Here is a 17,530-nt window from a genome sequence, read left to right on the forward strand (position 1 = left end):
ACTTTCCTCTAATATAACTCTTAGGATACTTCTTATCATTTTCATCATTTTTTTTCATAAGCGTGAAACACCAGAGTATCTTATAGTAGTGAATTAGTCCTCTCTCTGCTTCACAAAGGATGCTTCAAAGGCTAAAATTCCACTGACACACATTTCAATAAATCCCCCATGTGGAGTCGGGAGTCATTTTACTTGCGAACAAAGGAAATTAAAGTACAATAAAATAAAGTGTGATCATTACATTTTTTCCCCCTTATTTTTAATATCTTCAGAGTAGAAAGCCATTGTGTTACATTCAGTTGCTTTCACACCACTTCCAGTGCCAAGGCGCCACTGAGTGTCAATAGAATTTAAAACAAAGTTCATGTATTTGTTAATTCTAGATGGGACCCAGATAGCAAAATTGCTGTGGCCCAGATCTGGCGCACACTTGACACTTTCATTTGGCCCACATATGGTAGGAATGATGGCACTTGGGCGGTCCGCTCCTGTTTACCAGATCTGGCCCAAGCACCAAGCAATGCCGCATGTAAGCCATGAACAAAACCAATGAGCAGACCTGGCCCCATCTGGCCACCGTTAGTTGTTAATTCCTGGCCCAGATCCAGCACCATGTGCCTGGCCCACAGACCAAGTGGAATGAGGCACTTGGGTGGCCCGCTCCTGTTTACCAATCTGGGCCACAAGAAAGCCTAGCAGTGCCGCAATGTCAAGCCGAGAACAAACAAATAAAGTAATGATACCTGGTCCCACCATCTGGGCCACAGTTAATTTTGACACTTCTTGCCCAAATGGTTATTGGCCACACAAATCCAGTAACCTCTGCTTGGGCCCACATAATACTAGCGTGGATTGATGGCACTTGTGGCGGGATCCGCCTTCACTGTTTACCAAGATTCCTGGGCCACAATGAAGCCAGAGCACTAGCCGCCATGTCAGCCAAGAACAAAACAAATAAAGTAGGACTGGCCCAAATCTGGGCCACAGTTATTTTGAATTCTGGCCCAAATTTGGCCCAAATCCAATACCTTGCTCTGGCCCACATACTGCGTGGATTGATGGCACTTGGGCGGTCCGCTCCTGTTTACCAGATCTGGGCCACAATGAAGCCATAGCAATGCCGCATGTCAGCCAAGAACAAAACAAATAAAGTAGGACTGGCCCAAATCTGGGCCACAGTTATTTTGAATTCTGGCTCAGATCCAACACCTTGCTCTGGCCCACATACCACGTGGAATGATGGCAACTGGGGCGGCCAGCTCCTGTTTGCCCACATTTGGGTCCAAGGAAGCCATAGCAATGCCATATGTAACAAACCACATAAACCACACCAGACCCTAATGTGGGCCACACATGATTTTTTTTTTTAATGCAAAACCTCTTCCCATATTCCTCATGTGGCCCACTGCAGCATGGAACGATGGCACTTTGACAAGGCACTCCTGCTTACCAGTTCTGGGTCCACTAAGAATGAAACAAAATTAACTGTAATCCAAAAGTGTGTGCCATTAAAACTTTGGAAACTCAGTGACAAAAATATCAATGACACTAAGTGAGTTCTGCATCAACATTATTCAACATACAGTCAAGAAACCTAAATATTAAGCTACAACAGATGATCCAAACACATTTCTGAAAAAAAATTGCATTATTTATTAATATTGCCAATGAAACCCATTGCATGATTACATTTCCAAAACTGGAAGCTAACAATCTAAACATGGAAAAAAAACAGCACACAAACAAACACAAAATATGTGTATAGAAAATATTGTAGAAACTAAATAAAAAACAAAAACATGCTTCAGTAGCTATGAATAGAAGGCCCATCCAAAAACAAACTTGTCTGACATTGTAGAAGTGAACACTGCAGAACCCGGCAACAGGAACAACTTTAAACTTATAGGATTTATTGACCTCCTTGACTGGGCCCATCAGCATCATGGCAATCTTGCAGCCTCTTTAGCGACACAAAAATGAAGGAAGCCTGCCGCATGTCAGCCAAGAACAAAACAAATAAAGTAGGACTGGCCCAAATCTGGGCCACAGTTATTTTGAATTCTGGCTCAGATCCAACACCTTGCTCTGGCCCACATACCACGTGGAATGATGGCAACTGGGCGGCCAGCTCCTGTTTGCCACATTTGGGTCCAAGGAAGCCATAGCAATGCCATATGTAACAAACCACATAAACCACACCAGACCCTAATGTGGGCCACACATGATTTTTTTTTTTAATGCAAAACCTCTTTCCCATATTCCTCATGTGGCCCACTGCAGCATGGAACGATGGCACTTTGACAAGGCACTCCTGTTTACCAGTTCTGGTCCACTAAGAATGAAACAAATTAACTGTAACTGTGTATGTGTGCCATTAAAACTTTGGAAACTCAGTGACAAAATATCAATGACACTAAGTGAGTTCTGCATCAACATTATTCAACATACAGTCAAGAAACCTAAATATTAAGTTACAACAGATGATCCAAACACATTTCTGAAAAAAATTGCATTATTTATTAATATTGCCAATGAAAAACCCATTGCATGATTACATTTCCAAAACTGGGAAGCAATCTAAACATGGAAAAAAAACAGCACAATAAACAAACACAAAATATGTGTATAGAAAATATTGTAGAAACGAAATAAAAACAAAACATGTTTCCAGTAGCTATGAATAGGTTAGCTCATCCAAAAAACAAACTTGTCTGACATTGTAGAAGTGAACACTGCAGAACCTTGGCAACAGGAACAATCCAAACTTATAGGATTTATTGACCTCCTTGACTGGGCCCATCAGCATCATGGCAATCTTGCAGGCCTTTAAAGGACACAAAAATGAAAAAAAAATGAAAAAAAAAACTGTTGACTCAGTAAGAATTTAGAAGACAAATTAAACAAAATTCCCTAAACAAAATAAAATGATAAGAAAAAATAAAATAACACAAAACAAAAAAGATAGGCATTGTACTTATTTTGTGTTATTGTTACAGGTACACTATGTAACTTTTTACACCATCTAGCAAGGATGGCACGATCTGAAAATAAATGCGAACATGCATTTAAGAAAGATCTTGACTAAGGGGAACCTAGTGCCTATGTATTTTGGTCTGACTCCCCCTTGTGCATGTCAACATTACAATTTAGATCGGATAACGCAATCATTATTTAACAATCACGACATGCCTAAGACAGAGTGAGAGATGCGTTCATGAATTACCTGCATCTCTGCAGGTTCTTTCAACTAAAAGTGAAGCTGCAAGTTTTAAAAACTTCAAAAACAGCAGTGTGTGTGTCCTTTATTGGAAGCATCACATTAATATTGAATGGTGAGTAAATGGACTGGAACTACTTGCGCATTAAACAGTTTGGTAACACTTTACAATAAGGTCTCATTTGTTAACATTAGTTAATGTATTAAGTAACACGAACTAACCATGAGCAATACATTTGTTACAGTATTTAATAATCTTTGTTAATATTAGATAATAAAAATACAGTCCTTCATTGTTTGTTCATATTAGTTCACATTGCATTAATGTTAACAAATTCAACTTTTGATTTTAATAATGTATTAGTAAACACTGTAATTAACATTAACTAAGATTAATAAATGCCCTAGAGGAATTGTTATTTCCTAGTTCATGTTAACTAATGTAGTAAACTAATGTTAACTAATAAAACGTTTAAAGTGTTACCAATGGTTTTAATAAACACCTTAAAGCCAATCAAAATCATGTATTTAGACAGACCATGGTATAGTACAAATTATTACATATATAGTAAAAACACAATGTAACTGACTTACAGGTGTCTCGGACACTCCTTCGTTTCTCTCTTTCTCTTCTCCCTCCATCTCGGTCACATGCAAGGTGAAGCCATTTTTTAATATAGAATTCTATCTCTTGATCGGTGGCTGTCGCTGTTAGCCTGCTGTTTCTGACAGTTCCTACAAATAGAGAACATTGTAAAAGCATAGATGGATTATACAACTTTTAAAATCTTAGGACCCAATTAGGAACAACTTTAATGCCTGCTAGTAAGATCAGACTGTATCTCCTCTTGCTGATGCCACCCAGGCCTGTGCAGCATTATTTTTATGGTCCCCCTGGAACTGTTATGTCTTTCCTTAGAAGCCCACAAAAGTTCATTCTTAGATCTGTCAATGTCTTGCAGTGTTTGACTAAGGTCTCCTATGACATTGCATGTATTTCACTTAAACACAAGAAAGCTTTAGAAAATGCAAAAAGTACACTTCACTGTTTACTTTTTTAATTAACTTTTTTTAATAATTACATAATTAGAGTTTGTTAAACCTAGCATTAATATATAGTGTGCATCAAACATGCATACAATGGAGAATGGACTTATTAGACTGATGACAGCACAATGTGACACTTACCAGTGATGACATCTTTCAGCTGCAGTCTGTGGAAAGCTGTTTTGCCATTGATGCCACGCCAGTTGAGTTGTTTGGCAAGGGAGTTGGTAAAACAGTGCTTCATAACTCGCCAAACGCTATCCTTAATGTCAACTCCTCCAATGACGCTCAATGCAGTAATCTGAAAAAGATCAATTCAGCGATGAAAGTAAAATGAAAACAAAGCAAATTTTACCAATCAATACCTCGTCTCCCTAACAGTAAATGACTAAAATCAAAAGCAACATCTACCTAGCATCCAGCAGGGAGAGGACAGAATCACTGCTGTCCAACTCAAGTGGCTATAGAAAAATATTGCCCAAAAAAAGAGTTACCCATCCTTTTAAGTGGTCACGAAATGGAAAAGTCATTTATGTTTACACATGTAAAAGTTTACTCTGCAGTAAATAAATTCTGCAAGTTTAATACTTCAATGCTCCCCAGTTTAAAATATAAATTTTAGTTTTCCACCCTTCTGAAATGCCAGGATTTGAAATTTGTAGAAAAGTGATTTCACGATTTTTGGAGACATGTCCATTAACATATGTATGTAAAGCAAGGAGGTGCGCTCATGTCTGTCTATCAATTACAAGAGCGATATTCGGCTGCAAGATGTCGAGAAAGACCAACCAATGTTGGTCTGTCCCAGGACGTGGACAAACTGCACCTCCAAAAACTGGGCATACTCTTCTAAAAGAATGAAGTGTTATAAATGCATGTCTGAAGTTTATTTTAATATGAATTGCCTGAGCGATTAAGCAAAAAAGTTTTAATTTGTTCATGTCATTTCATACCGAGCTGTTTTCTTAACTATGCTCAACATGCTGGCGGTTTCCCCGAATATTCTGTGTAGAGATCTACAGTAGTGCCAAGTATTTTGTCCTTGGAGGCAATGCCGTTTATAGATGTATTTATAATCTATAAGTGTGTTGTGATAAACATTAAATCAGCGTTTAACACTATTAAGAGACCAAGTATGTCATAAGGGTCTTTCGCACCACTTTAGTTTCAGAACTAAATGTACAGTACTAAAGTACCGGGACGATTTTGCGGGAACTCTTTCCAAGAACCATTTAAAGGGTTGCATTCGCACCGAGAGTGTGTACTAGGACGTGACGTAAGCCAGTCGACAGCGATGTCATTTGTGTGCGGCGTTCAACAACGTTAACAATAGGAAGATGGAGGACGCTGTGATCGGAGCTGTGTTTTTGTTGTGTCTCGTGGGTTTCACAATAATGGACATGGAATGTTAACGTATACATAAAGCGATTGAAAGAACGGAAAGGAGGACTAAGATTCTCCAACGACAACTGACAGTGCTACATTTGCTACAAGTGCCTGCACTTCAGCGTCTGTATATTTATCGCTGTTCATCAAACTTGCGAAATAAGTGGACACAATGTTTACAGTATGTTACACAATGTTTTAAATGATGGGCATTTTCGAAAATGTCTGGCCAATCAATGTCTACTTACAGTACGTCATGGGTAGTACCAGTTGTGCTGGTTAGACCCTGCTCCGGAGGAGCTCATTTAGTTCTCGAAAAAGGCAGGCCGGTACTAAAATTGCACCCAGTTCCTGCGGTGCGAAATCGCCCAAAAGTGGGTTGTTCCACAATTAGTTCTGGTACTATGACAAGGTTCCTGAGGTGTGAAAGGCCCTATTGAGTCCTACTAATGAAATCAGTACACACATGGATTAACAATGTTTTCTTGAGTGGAATATTAATATATTGTCTGACGAAAGCTTAGTCAAGTTGATTATATGCCGGTGTAGTTTATGCAATATGTTTGTAAGTTGGTAAGGCAAAGTGTTATTTACCATTTTGTTTTTGAGGTCAGCCTCTTCCCTCAGACGTTTTTCCAGACCCAGCAGGGAGGTAGGATCTTTTAGCGGCAGTATATCTCTCTCAAGGGGCTCCTGTCCACGAGCAGGTTCACCCATTTTCTGCATGGTCTTTAGAATCACTTTGAGTTGATCCATCATCATTTCTTGATTTGTAAGAAGTCTATGCAGAAGAGCTAAAAATAAAGACATACATAAATTCCATGATGACTCTTTACATCTGATGAAACGAAAAAAAAAAAAAAAAAAAAAAAACTTTTAGATGGACTTTTAGTTAACATATATGAATGAAGACTATTTAGTTGTTTCAGTTTGTTATTTGCCTTATAAATGACAATATAATTTTTAGTTTTAAACAAGTTTTTGACATATTTCTAAAATATTTGTCTCTTTATTACGACAGGTGGTCTAATAAATTTGTTAAGCTTTGTATATGTGAGAGGTATATAAAGTAGAGACCTGCACTCCAGTGGGACCAAACACAACAGAGTGCGATTTACAGGCGCAAGCATAGGCAGAGTTTCTATTTAAAACATTTTTTTTGCAGCATTGCATTTAGCTGATTACAGACATATGTGTTGATTTCTTAAACGTAATAGCCAATCAGATGCATTTAAGATAGAATCCACTCACTGCTCAAAACTTCTGAGTTTTTGTTCAGTGCTTTGTTCTGCATGCTGGCAAAACCTCCGATGATAACAAACAAAGTGTAGACATTATGAAAGATTTATTGTGCAGCCAGCTTCATCGATAATAAAGGAGCTTTGTGAGAGTGCAATCAACTGAGATGTCAGTTTTTTTTAGGAATTATTAAGAGAGCGCACTTTGTGCAGATTCTGCCATGCCAAACCAAGCAAGCAGTAGCCTATGCTTGCTTTTATGTTAAATTAAGAGTGGTTTGTGAATGTGGAGGCTTTAATAACAAATTATTTATTGTGAGCATTTATGTGGGGATGTGTAGGTTGTGGATAGGTGACATGTAACTTGAAATTATTTCATTTAGTACAGAAAAAAAAAATATTTATACTTTTATGCGGGCTTTTGCGATCGGGTGTGGGACAAAACATGAATGTTGCAGGAGGGAGCAGGAGGTAAAATATATTTTTGCAGAAGCAGGACAGAAAAATCCGTCCATGCAGGTCTCCAATATACAGTTGCATTTCCACAGTCGGGCAAAATGTTTCTAAGAACAGTAAGGAATGGTGCCAGTTGTATTTCCACTTGAGCCTGGTACGGCATAGCACAATTACAAACCGTTCTCGGCCCGGAATTCTCAGCATGTCTGGCTAACTGATGTCACCACATTTGTTATCAGCCCCACAGTGGAAATGAAACCATATCCGTACTGGCTGGGCCAGATCAGCATGAATGAGAATGGTTAAGCAAAGAGAATGGTTTGGTTAAGACAGCGGAAAAAGGGTGTGTGAATATATACATACATATATACCTATATGTCATTTACAGACAAACAATACAAACATTGTATAAATCACTTACGAGCAAAACCACTTAAAGTAGTTCCTGGCTGTCTTTGACTTTCATCTTGTAGTTGTGGTTCAGAACTTGTCATAGACCGATTAGGTTCAGGACTTATTGCAGACCGTCTGGACTCAAGGCTTGTTTCAGACCACCTGGACTCAAGACTTGTCATGGACCATCTGGGTTCCGGGCTTGTCATCTGCTTGTGAGGTTCAGGCTTTTGAACCCGTCTCTTTATTGCAGACTGTATATCAAAGTTTGGTCCTTTTATCTTTGGGGCTGGAGGCAATGCTCTTGTTTGTTTGACCATATCTTCATCATCACTGTCACTCTCAAAGCGAATGTTTGGTTGTAGTGGTGTAAGTGGTGGGGTGGAGAGGAGAAAAAACAAATCAATCACAATTAATTTTAGTCAGTTTCACAGATCAGTCTCAGTCTAGTCTGGTAAAAAAAGTGAAAAAAAAGTGAAAGTGACGTGACATACAGCCAAGTATGGTGACTCTTACTCGGAATTCGTGCTCTGCTTTTATCCCATCCAAAGTGCACACACACAGCAGTGAACACACACACACCGTGAACACACACCCAGAGCAGTGGGCAGCAATTTATGCTGCGGGCGCCCGGGTAGCAGTTGGGGGTTTGGTGCCTTGCTCAAGGGCACCTCAGTCGTGGTATTGAAGGTTGAGAGAGCGCTGTACATTCACTCCCCCCACCTACAATTCCTGCCAGCCTGAGACTTGAACTCGCAACCCTTGGATTGCAAGTCCAACACTCTAACCGTCAGGCCACGACTTCCCTTCCCTGGTACTGTTTTAAATACTGCTGTTCCTGTTTCTCCCTTGTGTCCTAGGCATTCCAAGGTCTCGCATTTCCTCCACCGCTATCGCCTACTTGCCCACCTTTTTCCCTTAAGCACTGTCAAAGTTCAGAGTAATATTAATGAACTACAAGTACTCACTAGAGTTTCGATTAGGGTATGGTTTAGGGTTAGTAATTATGCATAATTTACTATAATAAGTACATGTAGTAATGTGGAACTACGTCAGCTGAAAATAAAGTATTATCTTTTGTGATTCTGCCCTCATCTGCCCAGCAGTACCCTTTTCTTTTATTAGCTTGTATTTAATGTCAGTCTCCAGGGTTTCCCTATGCATATGACAAAGCCCTATCTATATATAGCCCTATATAACAACTGAGATCAGATTCACTCTCTTTTAGTAATGCCACAATGTGATCATGGACAGAGTTTCAAAGGGACAGAGTGGTACTTATGCCATAACCCTGGACTAGGTATGTGTACAAAACTTATTTAAACATACTTGTAAAATACTTACTAAAATACTTACTCAGGAAAACTTGCAATAAACACACATTCATTAGGAAAAGTTAACAGACTTTTGACCACTGACATTATTTTGATAGTCAGGAATTAATATTAGGAGGTTAATATTAGGATATTTTGCTGTGATCAAATAATCAGCCCATTTTTGAAAACATGAATATACTTCATGTAATTCAACTAACATTAGTGATGGAAAACCATGCAACTAGGTTTTTGTATATAAATATTTGTTCCAAAACTTATGAAAAAAAATCAATAAAATAAAATACTTCTCTTAAGATATATTAGTCTCAATTCCTGAGAACTAATAGATAATATTTGAGACCGTGAACAAATTCACAGATGCTGAAATTAGATTTTTCCATAATATTAAACGTCTACAACAACAGAAGTAGAATGGCACTTTAATACTTACAGCCTTTTTCTCTTTTTCTTTGGATTTTCATCTGCATCTTCTTCCTCTGCTGTTTGAAGATCAGTGTGGGTTTCTGCTTGAGGAAGTTTTAGACGGGCGGCTTTGTAGGTTGCTGTAAAGAAATATCATTAGATTATGATTTGTCAAAACAGTGAAGCCTATTGGTAAATAATATGTGGTGGGCATACCAGCTGTATATAAAATTCGAACATGATATGTGTCCCACATGTGTCCAGGCTGCTCCTCACTTCGTATGGCCTTTCCTAAATCATCAGGTCTATATTGAGCTGGCCACTGACATATTTCATCTTTAACCCACAGTGCTGGCACTACTTCAACCTCTTGGGTTTCTATAAATTCTACAATGTAAAACATGGCCTAGAAGAGAAAGAGGCACAAAGTTACTAGCATTAGTAACAGAGTATGAACAGTAACTTTTGCTTTTTTTTAATGTTAAACAATTTAACATAATTATAAGTCAGTTTTTTTTATGATAATCCTAAATGCTGGTGAATGATAGTTTAAGTGAACATAAAAGTCCTCATTAATAAATGTTCCAGACCCAAGATATTAGAAGTATAAATATGCTATACATACCAACAGAAATAAGTGAAGGCAGGCTGGACAATCACACTGTCTAAATTTGATGCTGATCTGCATATAAATTATGAAAATTTTATCCTCAAGATAAAAAAAAGCTTATCTATAATTTATCAAATTTACCAAACACCACTCTATGACTGAAATTTAGGATGGGTCTGCATGAAGAAGTGGAATGACAACAAAGCCAACCTCCAAAGGCAACCGGACACACTTCTGCACATTGGTATCTAACTTTAAGCTCATCAGATCTGGTGTTAGATCTGACACAAAGCAAATTCCCAATTCTGTGGAGTCAATGGGATAGTCAAAAAACTTTGCAATGTGTCTATACTCTTTGCAGACAATGTATTCCTCACCCTCAAAGACAATTATATTCTGAACCAATAGTATCTTATTTTTCATCTTGATACATCTGTCCCTCTCTGATGTGTTGATGACAAACCCATCTACTGACAGTTCCTTAAATTGGGAGACTACTCCTGTGAATCCTTGTGGAACAGGTCCATCTGAGTGCAGCATTTTCAAATTTTTGTGGGTATTCCAAGTTTCCTCATCCTTTAAACTTGCTGAATCAAGTTCTGAAATTCTGCGTATAACTTGCTGCAGTGGTGAACTAGGTTTTCTAACCATTCTTTTAATTTTTTTTAGGTAGTTTTCAAAAGGAAACCCTGATATTAAATCTAAGTGGCCATGCACCTTCACATCATCACTGAGATGAATCAGACCATGTATGTTGTACACTAAAAAACCCTGGCCATAGAGTTCCCCAAAATGTTTAACAAATGATCTAAGTAGTGTGTTTGCAAAGTCATTTAACAGCAAACAATATGTTGGACTTGCCAAGATGTATATGCTCACAGACAACAACATAAAATTTTGGTAAACCTCAGTAGTCAGCACATCCCTTAAAACTACTGGACCAGTGTAAAGTAAGAACTGCCTAAGTTCTGTTGCTTTCCATCGTAACCTCTCATCAAGTGCCCTTGGTCTTCTAGCAAATTCTGAGGGTATGTAACTTTTGAGAGCAAGCAGTTTGCTGGAAATGAAGGACACTTGTCTGGATGAAATACGGTAATTCAACTTGCCGCAGGTTCCCATCCACAAATCAAACAGACGCCGCACCACACCTAAGCACACTAAATGCATATAGTCATGTGGAAATCCACTAACCATAGCAATAGATGTTTCACAAAATGGGGAATGTTGTACATGGTGGTCTTCATCCTCTGCATTTGAAAAAGATACATCTGTTCTTACTCTAGCATTAAGTTCAGGAAATGTCATGCGATTATTAATGTAAATGCCTGACTGTACACATTTATCACAACCACTGTATCCATTGTGTGACTTAATTCCCTTAATAAAGGCCCTCGCAGGAGCATCACAAATTACTGAGCGCACAGTCAAGAAGAAGGTCTTTCCATTAACAACAAAACCAGTGCTCAAGGATTTCAACTCAGAGACCAGATCCTTTAGATATTCTGACAATGACTGAGGCTTTGAGTTCCCACTGTAAAGGGCAATCAACACAGGTTTTCTAGTGTAAGCCTGGAGTATTCCTAAAATTGGCCAGAACTGTAAACCGGAACTTTTAAAAATTGGAAGACCATCCATGTTCAATTGTAATTTGAATCTGTGATGACTTTGGACAACTGATGTAAGCTTCTGAAAGATGTGGCTGAACATTTTCTGTATTCCAAAATAGTGGAATGATCCACTCCCCAAGGAAACAATACTATGTCTTATCTGTGTTTGAAGTAATGTTCTTGCATCTTTTGGTAGAGATGGGTGATGGGCTTTCAGTATTGACAAAAGGGCAGACAAAGCAATCAAGGAAATGCCAAAATGTGTTGCCCAGTCTCGCAAACATCCCGATAAATCTTTAGGAACATCCCCACTTTTATCAACATGGCTATCCTCGTCACTTGTTGATTCACTTCCCCCATCACTCTCTGATCCACAAATTGGTGGCAAAACAAAGCTTGAAGTAACTACTTCATGTTCAATGGTATGTTCTTCGATAGTACAATCCATGAAACTACTGTCCTCCTCATCATTCAAAGATTCAAACAACTGGGTCACTCTTTTAACAGCCCTTTTCCTTAAATTGCTGCGAGTGATATTCCACTTTTTTCTCTCCATTACACAGTAATTACACTAACATTTACTCTTTGAAAATTAGTCATGCAGTACAATGACAATAACCAGGTGCTATGGAGAAAAAAAAAAAATACATTAATACTTTAAATATTGAACGACAGCATGAAATGTATCAACAGCTTACCTTAATGGTGACAGTTAACTTGACACTCTGTATTTTTGCCCACCAGAAATTTTCTGTAACAAATCACATTGACTGTTATTAAGGTGTAAAACATCATGACTCAAAACAGTATATGACATAATGCATGCAAAGTAACTTTATAAGACATGAGTTAAATACTTTCACTGTGCAGAACTGACTGCGGGTTGGGAGACATAGGGAGTGGGGGCTGATCTCAGCGGTTTGCAGCGTTGAGCATTATACACGTTTGTGCTGAGCTTATGACCACAATGTCCAATCAGAGACATTTTGATTAGTCACCGCTAAATTGTTCAGTGAGCGCACTCTGAATTCTGAATCTTCATTTGCTAAAGTAGTGCATTCAGCTTCAGTGATTATTTAGGCCTAAAACAGTTTTTGCGAAAGTGCATACATCACTTTAGACTGAATTCATGAACCACTTCAGTGTTCTTTGCTCACTTTCTTTATAATTTATTCCCAGTTTGAATAACCTTTGTTTTTAATGCTGCTGAAATAACCAGTGTGAAGCCTTGATTTTCTAATTCATAAAAAACAATAAATTTAAAAATTCTTCTTAGCTTGTTTCGTCTGTATCTAGAACGTGATTTTCCCCACAAAAAACTTCCTAATAATCAACATTAATAACTACAATATCAAGAACAATAATCAACAATCATTTGTCATGATATTGCAGCTTCACCCTCTGAGTTTTAATTTTTAATTTTTATGCTATTTACATTATGCAATGCTTATGTAAATACATGAGCAGCATTAATCTGTGTAAATTAACATAAATTAGCCATGAACATAAAATATCACCTCTTATTGGACATTGCAGTAATAAGTTCAACAGAAACAGGTGTGACTGGTTACAATGCTCAACACTGTAAACCTCGTGCAAATGAAGGAGAAAATAAAGCAAATACATAACAATAAATAAAAATAAATTGAACCTACAACAATAATAATAACAATAATAATGTAAAATATTAAATAAAAAATAAACAATCAGTAAATGTACTTAAAAGACTGTTGGATGGGATGGGATGAAATGATTTATAAATAATAAATAAATTCATATTAGCCTGTTTCGATTATATCCATAATATGACGTGCTTTTATAAAAATCAGTTTCTCACACAGATCATGTTGCGGCCGCACTCAGACAAACTTTTTAGCGCTGCCTTGCAATTTTATCAACGAAATAGCTAATCCGCTGAGCTACATTATCTTTCTCAAGTAACATTATTGTTTCCAAAGGAATTAAAGCCACAGCTTCACTATTAATAGATAAACACGCAAAGCGGTGGTAATTCATACACGCACAGCAGCGTCTCTCTCTCTCTCTCGCTCAAAAAAGAACACTTGATGAATTAGCTGCACACGTGCCACAATATCGATACAGAGCTAGCTGTGTTGATACTTGTATCGTCAAATCTCTGAGGATACATCGTCATATGGATGTATCGAACACAGCACTACTAATAACATTAATAAACATTATATCAAGAGCAATATTCATGATTCACCCTCTGAGGTTTTTTTATAGGCTATTTTGTGTAAATACATGAGAAGCATTAATCTGTGTAGGCTGAAATAAACAAATTAGCCAAATTTGCAGGTTCCACCATAATAATTTATCTTCAAATAGAAAGTATGCAAATTTTATAAATTATGTCATTACCTCTATACATCACATAACATGTGGACTCCAACTGAATATGTAATCGCTAACAAAAAGACACATTTATCAGTTATCTTACCTTGACTTTTTGCAGGTTCCGATCACGTCCTCCCTCCAACTAACGTTTTGTTTTTGGGCGCCTTTTTCCACGCCTTCCGGTTATGCTTAAATGTGGGGGCAGTGGGAATAAATAAGTAAATTAATGATTCACGATTCACCCTCGGAGTTTATTATTATTTATAGGCTATTTACATTATTACATATTATATTATTAATATAACGAAGCAATCGCTAACAAAAAGACACATTTAACACATATCTTACCTTGAATTTTTGCAGGTTCTGTCCTCCTTCCAACTAACGTCTTGTTTTTGGGCGCCTTTCCCACACTTTCCGGCTACGTTTAAATTTAAAGGGCCGGGAACAGGAAAATTGTTCCAGTTTGAATGTTTTATTTATTTATTTATAATTTATTTATTTTTTTGCCCACAGACAGAATAAACTACAAAAACAGTCTTGCTAAAGATTTTATTTGAACAAAATATAGATCTTATCTCTAAGAAGTTTGCTAAAAAAAAGTGGGACAATTATGATTATTATTATTAGAGTTTTATCTGACATGGCAATAACATTGGACGAGCTTGAGCGTTTTAGCACACATGCTAATTTTCAACACTGTCCACAGGAGGCTTTTTAGAAAAAAAAAAAACAGTAATAATAATTAATAAATATTTTTTTCGTGAATGCAGAAAAAGGGGATTGAAATGTTAATATCAAAATAATATTTTCTCATAGCAGCTTCTACTGATTTGTCAGTAATATGTACTGATACATTATCATCAATTAATGAATTAGTATTATCATGTTTTAATCTTTAAGAAAGAAACTGTTTTTCATAAAGATGACTGTTGTAAATTACAATATTATTACAATATTTAGCCAAAATATTAGACAAATTAAAATATTAAAATAGGGGTCACTTGACACACTTGACACATCACAACCTTTTTATTTTTATTTTTATTTTTATTTTACGTCTAGGCCCCCTATTTGAAGGCACTTCTCACTCACAACTTCTACCTGATAAAATATTACAGAGCTTGGCAAAAAAAAAAAAAAAAAAAATGTACCTTTGCTATAAAAATAACCAAATAATAAATATCTTTATTTTTGGTTGTTTTAGCTTGTTTTGTCTTATTTTATTTTTTTTTTTATGGGGGGTCTAATATTTCCAGGAGCTTTTTCAGAAAGACTCAGAACAGCGCATATCTATCTTTTATAAATACTGTAAAACTAAAGACTTTTCGGAGATATGAAGGATGCAATACTACTCTATAGGTATTCAAGTTTAACATGAGATTGTCAGAAACTGTGTTACCTACCCTTTAAATAATTATAAGTCATTTTGAGGCCCTATTGGAAGATAGTTGAGCCCCCCTGGAACCTCCACTATAGAAGTTAAATGACACTGCTAGCAGATAAACATGGTTTCACCAAGTAGGCTACAACATTTTATCTGATCTCATCTTGTTGATCCCGAAACAACATTCAAATCAACCAATTTGATTTGAAGTTTGCAGTTTATGTCTAGTTCAGGCTTATAACCAGGGTAAGGTGCTTCTACATCAGTGTTGTTCGCCTATCATTTCCCTCTGACTAGGGATGTGGTTAGGCTTGGGTTTAGAGGGGAAAGGGTAAGCACAATTTTTTTGAACAGGAATGTACCTCCAAGATCAACAAAATATGTTGATACAGGAATATGTCCTACTTTGCAAAATCATTGCGACCCAAGTTTTGCACAAATAGCAATTCAAAATTATCTCATGCAAATATTTAAAGGCACATCCCAAAACTATAAAAACTCATTAGAACCTAGACACTTGAACTTTTCTAGACACTATCTACACAACATATGTCAGCTGATTATAAGACCTGTTAATCCAATATATCACATTCCTCACATTCACAGCCTGTACCTAGTGTCTGCTGCATCCTACCATTTTTTTTTTTTTTTTTTAATATTGTTAAAAATATATGTTTAAAAAATATTCAGGCCATATTTATGCTCACACCCACATGAGCCATGTGCATGCTGTGCCCTATATTTGCCAAAACTGGCCCAAAAATGTTTTACGATAACTGGGCCACATTTTCTGCATTACATGTGGGCCACTTTTGGCTCACATCCATATGAGCCAATGGTTGATATGCAGTGCTCTTTGCTGAAATGTTTTTCATATGTTTTAAGATGAATGGGCCACATTTGCAGCATTATATGTGGGCCACTTTTGGCTCACACCCCGATGAGCCAATGGTTGATATGCCATATATTTGCCAAAACTGGCCCACATATGTTTTAAGATGAATGGGCCATATTTGCAGCATTATATTTGGGCCACTTTTGGCTCACATCCAGATGAGCCAATGGTTGATATGCCATATATTTGCCAAAACTGGCCCACATATGTTTTAAGATGAATGGGCCACATTTGCAGCATTATATGTGGGCCACTTTTGGCTCACACCCCGATGAGCCATCGTTGATATGCCATATCTTTGCCAAGAGTGGCCCAGACACATTTTAAGATGAATGGGCCACATTTGCAGCATTATATGTGGGCCACTTTTGGCTCACTCCCCGATGAGCCAATGGTTGATATGCCATATATTTGCCAAAAGTGGGCCAGATACGTTTTATGAAAAATGGGCCACATTTGCAGCATTATATTTGGGCCACTTTTGGCTCACATCCAGATGAGCCAATGGTTTATATCCCATATATTTGCCAAATGTGGCCCAGACATATTTTACGATAAATGGGCCACATTTGCAGCATTACATGTGAGCCACTTTTGGCTCACATCCAGATTAGCCAATGGTTAATATGCCATATATTTGCCAAAACTGGCCCAGATACGTTTTACGATAAATGGGCCACATTTGCGGCATTACATGTGGGCCACTTTTGGCTCACATTCAGATGAGCCAATGGTTAATGTGCCATATATTTGCCAAAACTGGCCCAGATACATTTTACGATAAATGGGCCACATTTGCGGCATTACATGTGGGCCACTTTTGGCTCACACCCAGATGAGCCAATGGTTAATGTGCCATATATTTGCCAAAACTGGCCCAGATACGTTTTACGATAAATGGGCCACATTTGCGGCATTACATGTGGGCCACTTTTGGCTCACACCCAGATGAGCCAATGGTTAATGTGCCATATATTTGCCAAAACTGGCCCAGATACGTTTTACGATATGTGGGCCACAGTTGCGGCATTACATGTGGGCCACTTTTGGCTCACATTCAGATGAGCCAATGGTTAATGTGTTATATAATTGCCAAAACTGACCCAGATACATTTTACGATAAATGGGCCACATTTGCAGCATTACATGTGAGCCACTTTTGGCTCACACCCAGATGAGCCAATGGTTAATGTGCCA

At 37.5% G+C, this 17,530-nt stretch overlaps 1 protein-coding gene across 3 annotated transcripts; it reads right to left on the reverse strand.

The window, feature by feature from the left end:
* Window positions 1-2,498: 2,498 nt before the first annotated feature.
* LOC109103868 lies at window positions 2,499-14,579 on the reverse strand. 3 transcript variants are annotated; one of them, XM_042753991.1, is made up of 9 exons: window positions 14,155-14,577; window positions 12,392-12,444; window positions 9,693-9,882; window positions 9,505-9,616; window positions 7,766-8,097; window positions 6,245-6,444; window positions 4,406-4,565; window positions 3,812-3,952; window positions 2,499-2,824 (listed from the first exon to the last, which is right to left on the reverse strand). In XM_042753991.1, the coding sequence occupies exons 3-9, from the start codon at window positions 9,877-9,879 to the stop codon at window positions 2,775-2,777; spliced, it is 1,182 nt and encodes a 393-aa protein (XP_042609925.1). In that variant the 5' UTR covers window positions 9,880-9,882; window positions 12,392-12,444; window positions 14,155-14,577; the 3' UTR covers window positions 2,499-2,774. The 3 variants fall into 3 exon arrangements, with proteins under 3 accessions (XP_042609925.1, XP_042609924.1, XP_042609923.1); XM_042753990.1 differs by lacking the exon at window positions 2,499-2,824 and having other exon boundaries at window positions 3,692-3,952; XM_042753989.1 differs by lacking the exons at window positions 2,499-2,824; window positions 3,812-3,952; window positions 4,406-4,565; ... (2 more) ...; window positions 9,505-9,616; window positions 9,693-9,882 and having other exon boundaries at window positions 9,899-12,444; window positions 14,155-14,579.
* Window positions 14,580-17,530: the final 2,951 nt, after the last annotated feature.

Source organism: Cyprinus carpio, unplaced genomic scaffold (genome assembly GCF_018340385.1).
Source record: "Cyprinus carpio isolate SPL01 unplaced genomic scaffold, ASM1834038v1 S000000993, whole genome shotgun sequence".
Classification (NCBI taxonomy): domain Eukaryota; kingdom Metazoa; phylum Chordata; class Actinopteri; order Cypriniformes; family Cyprinidae; genus Cyprinus; species Cyprinus carpio.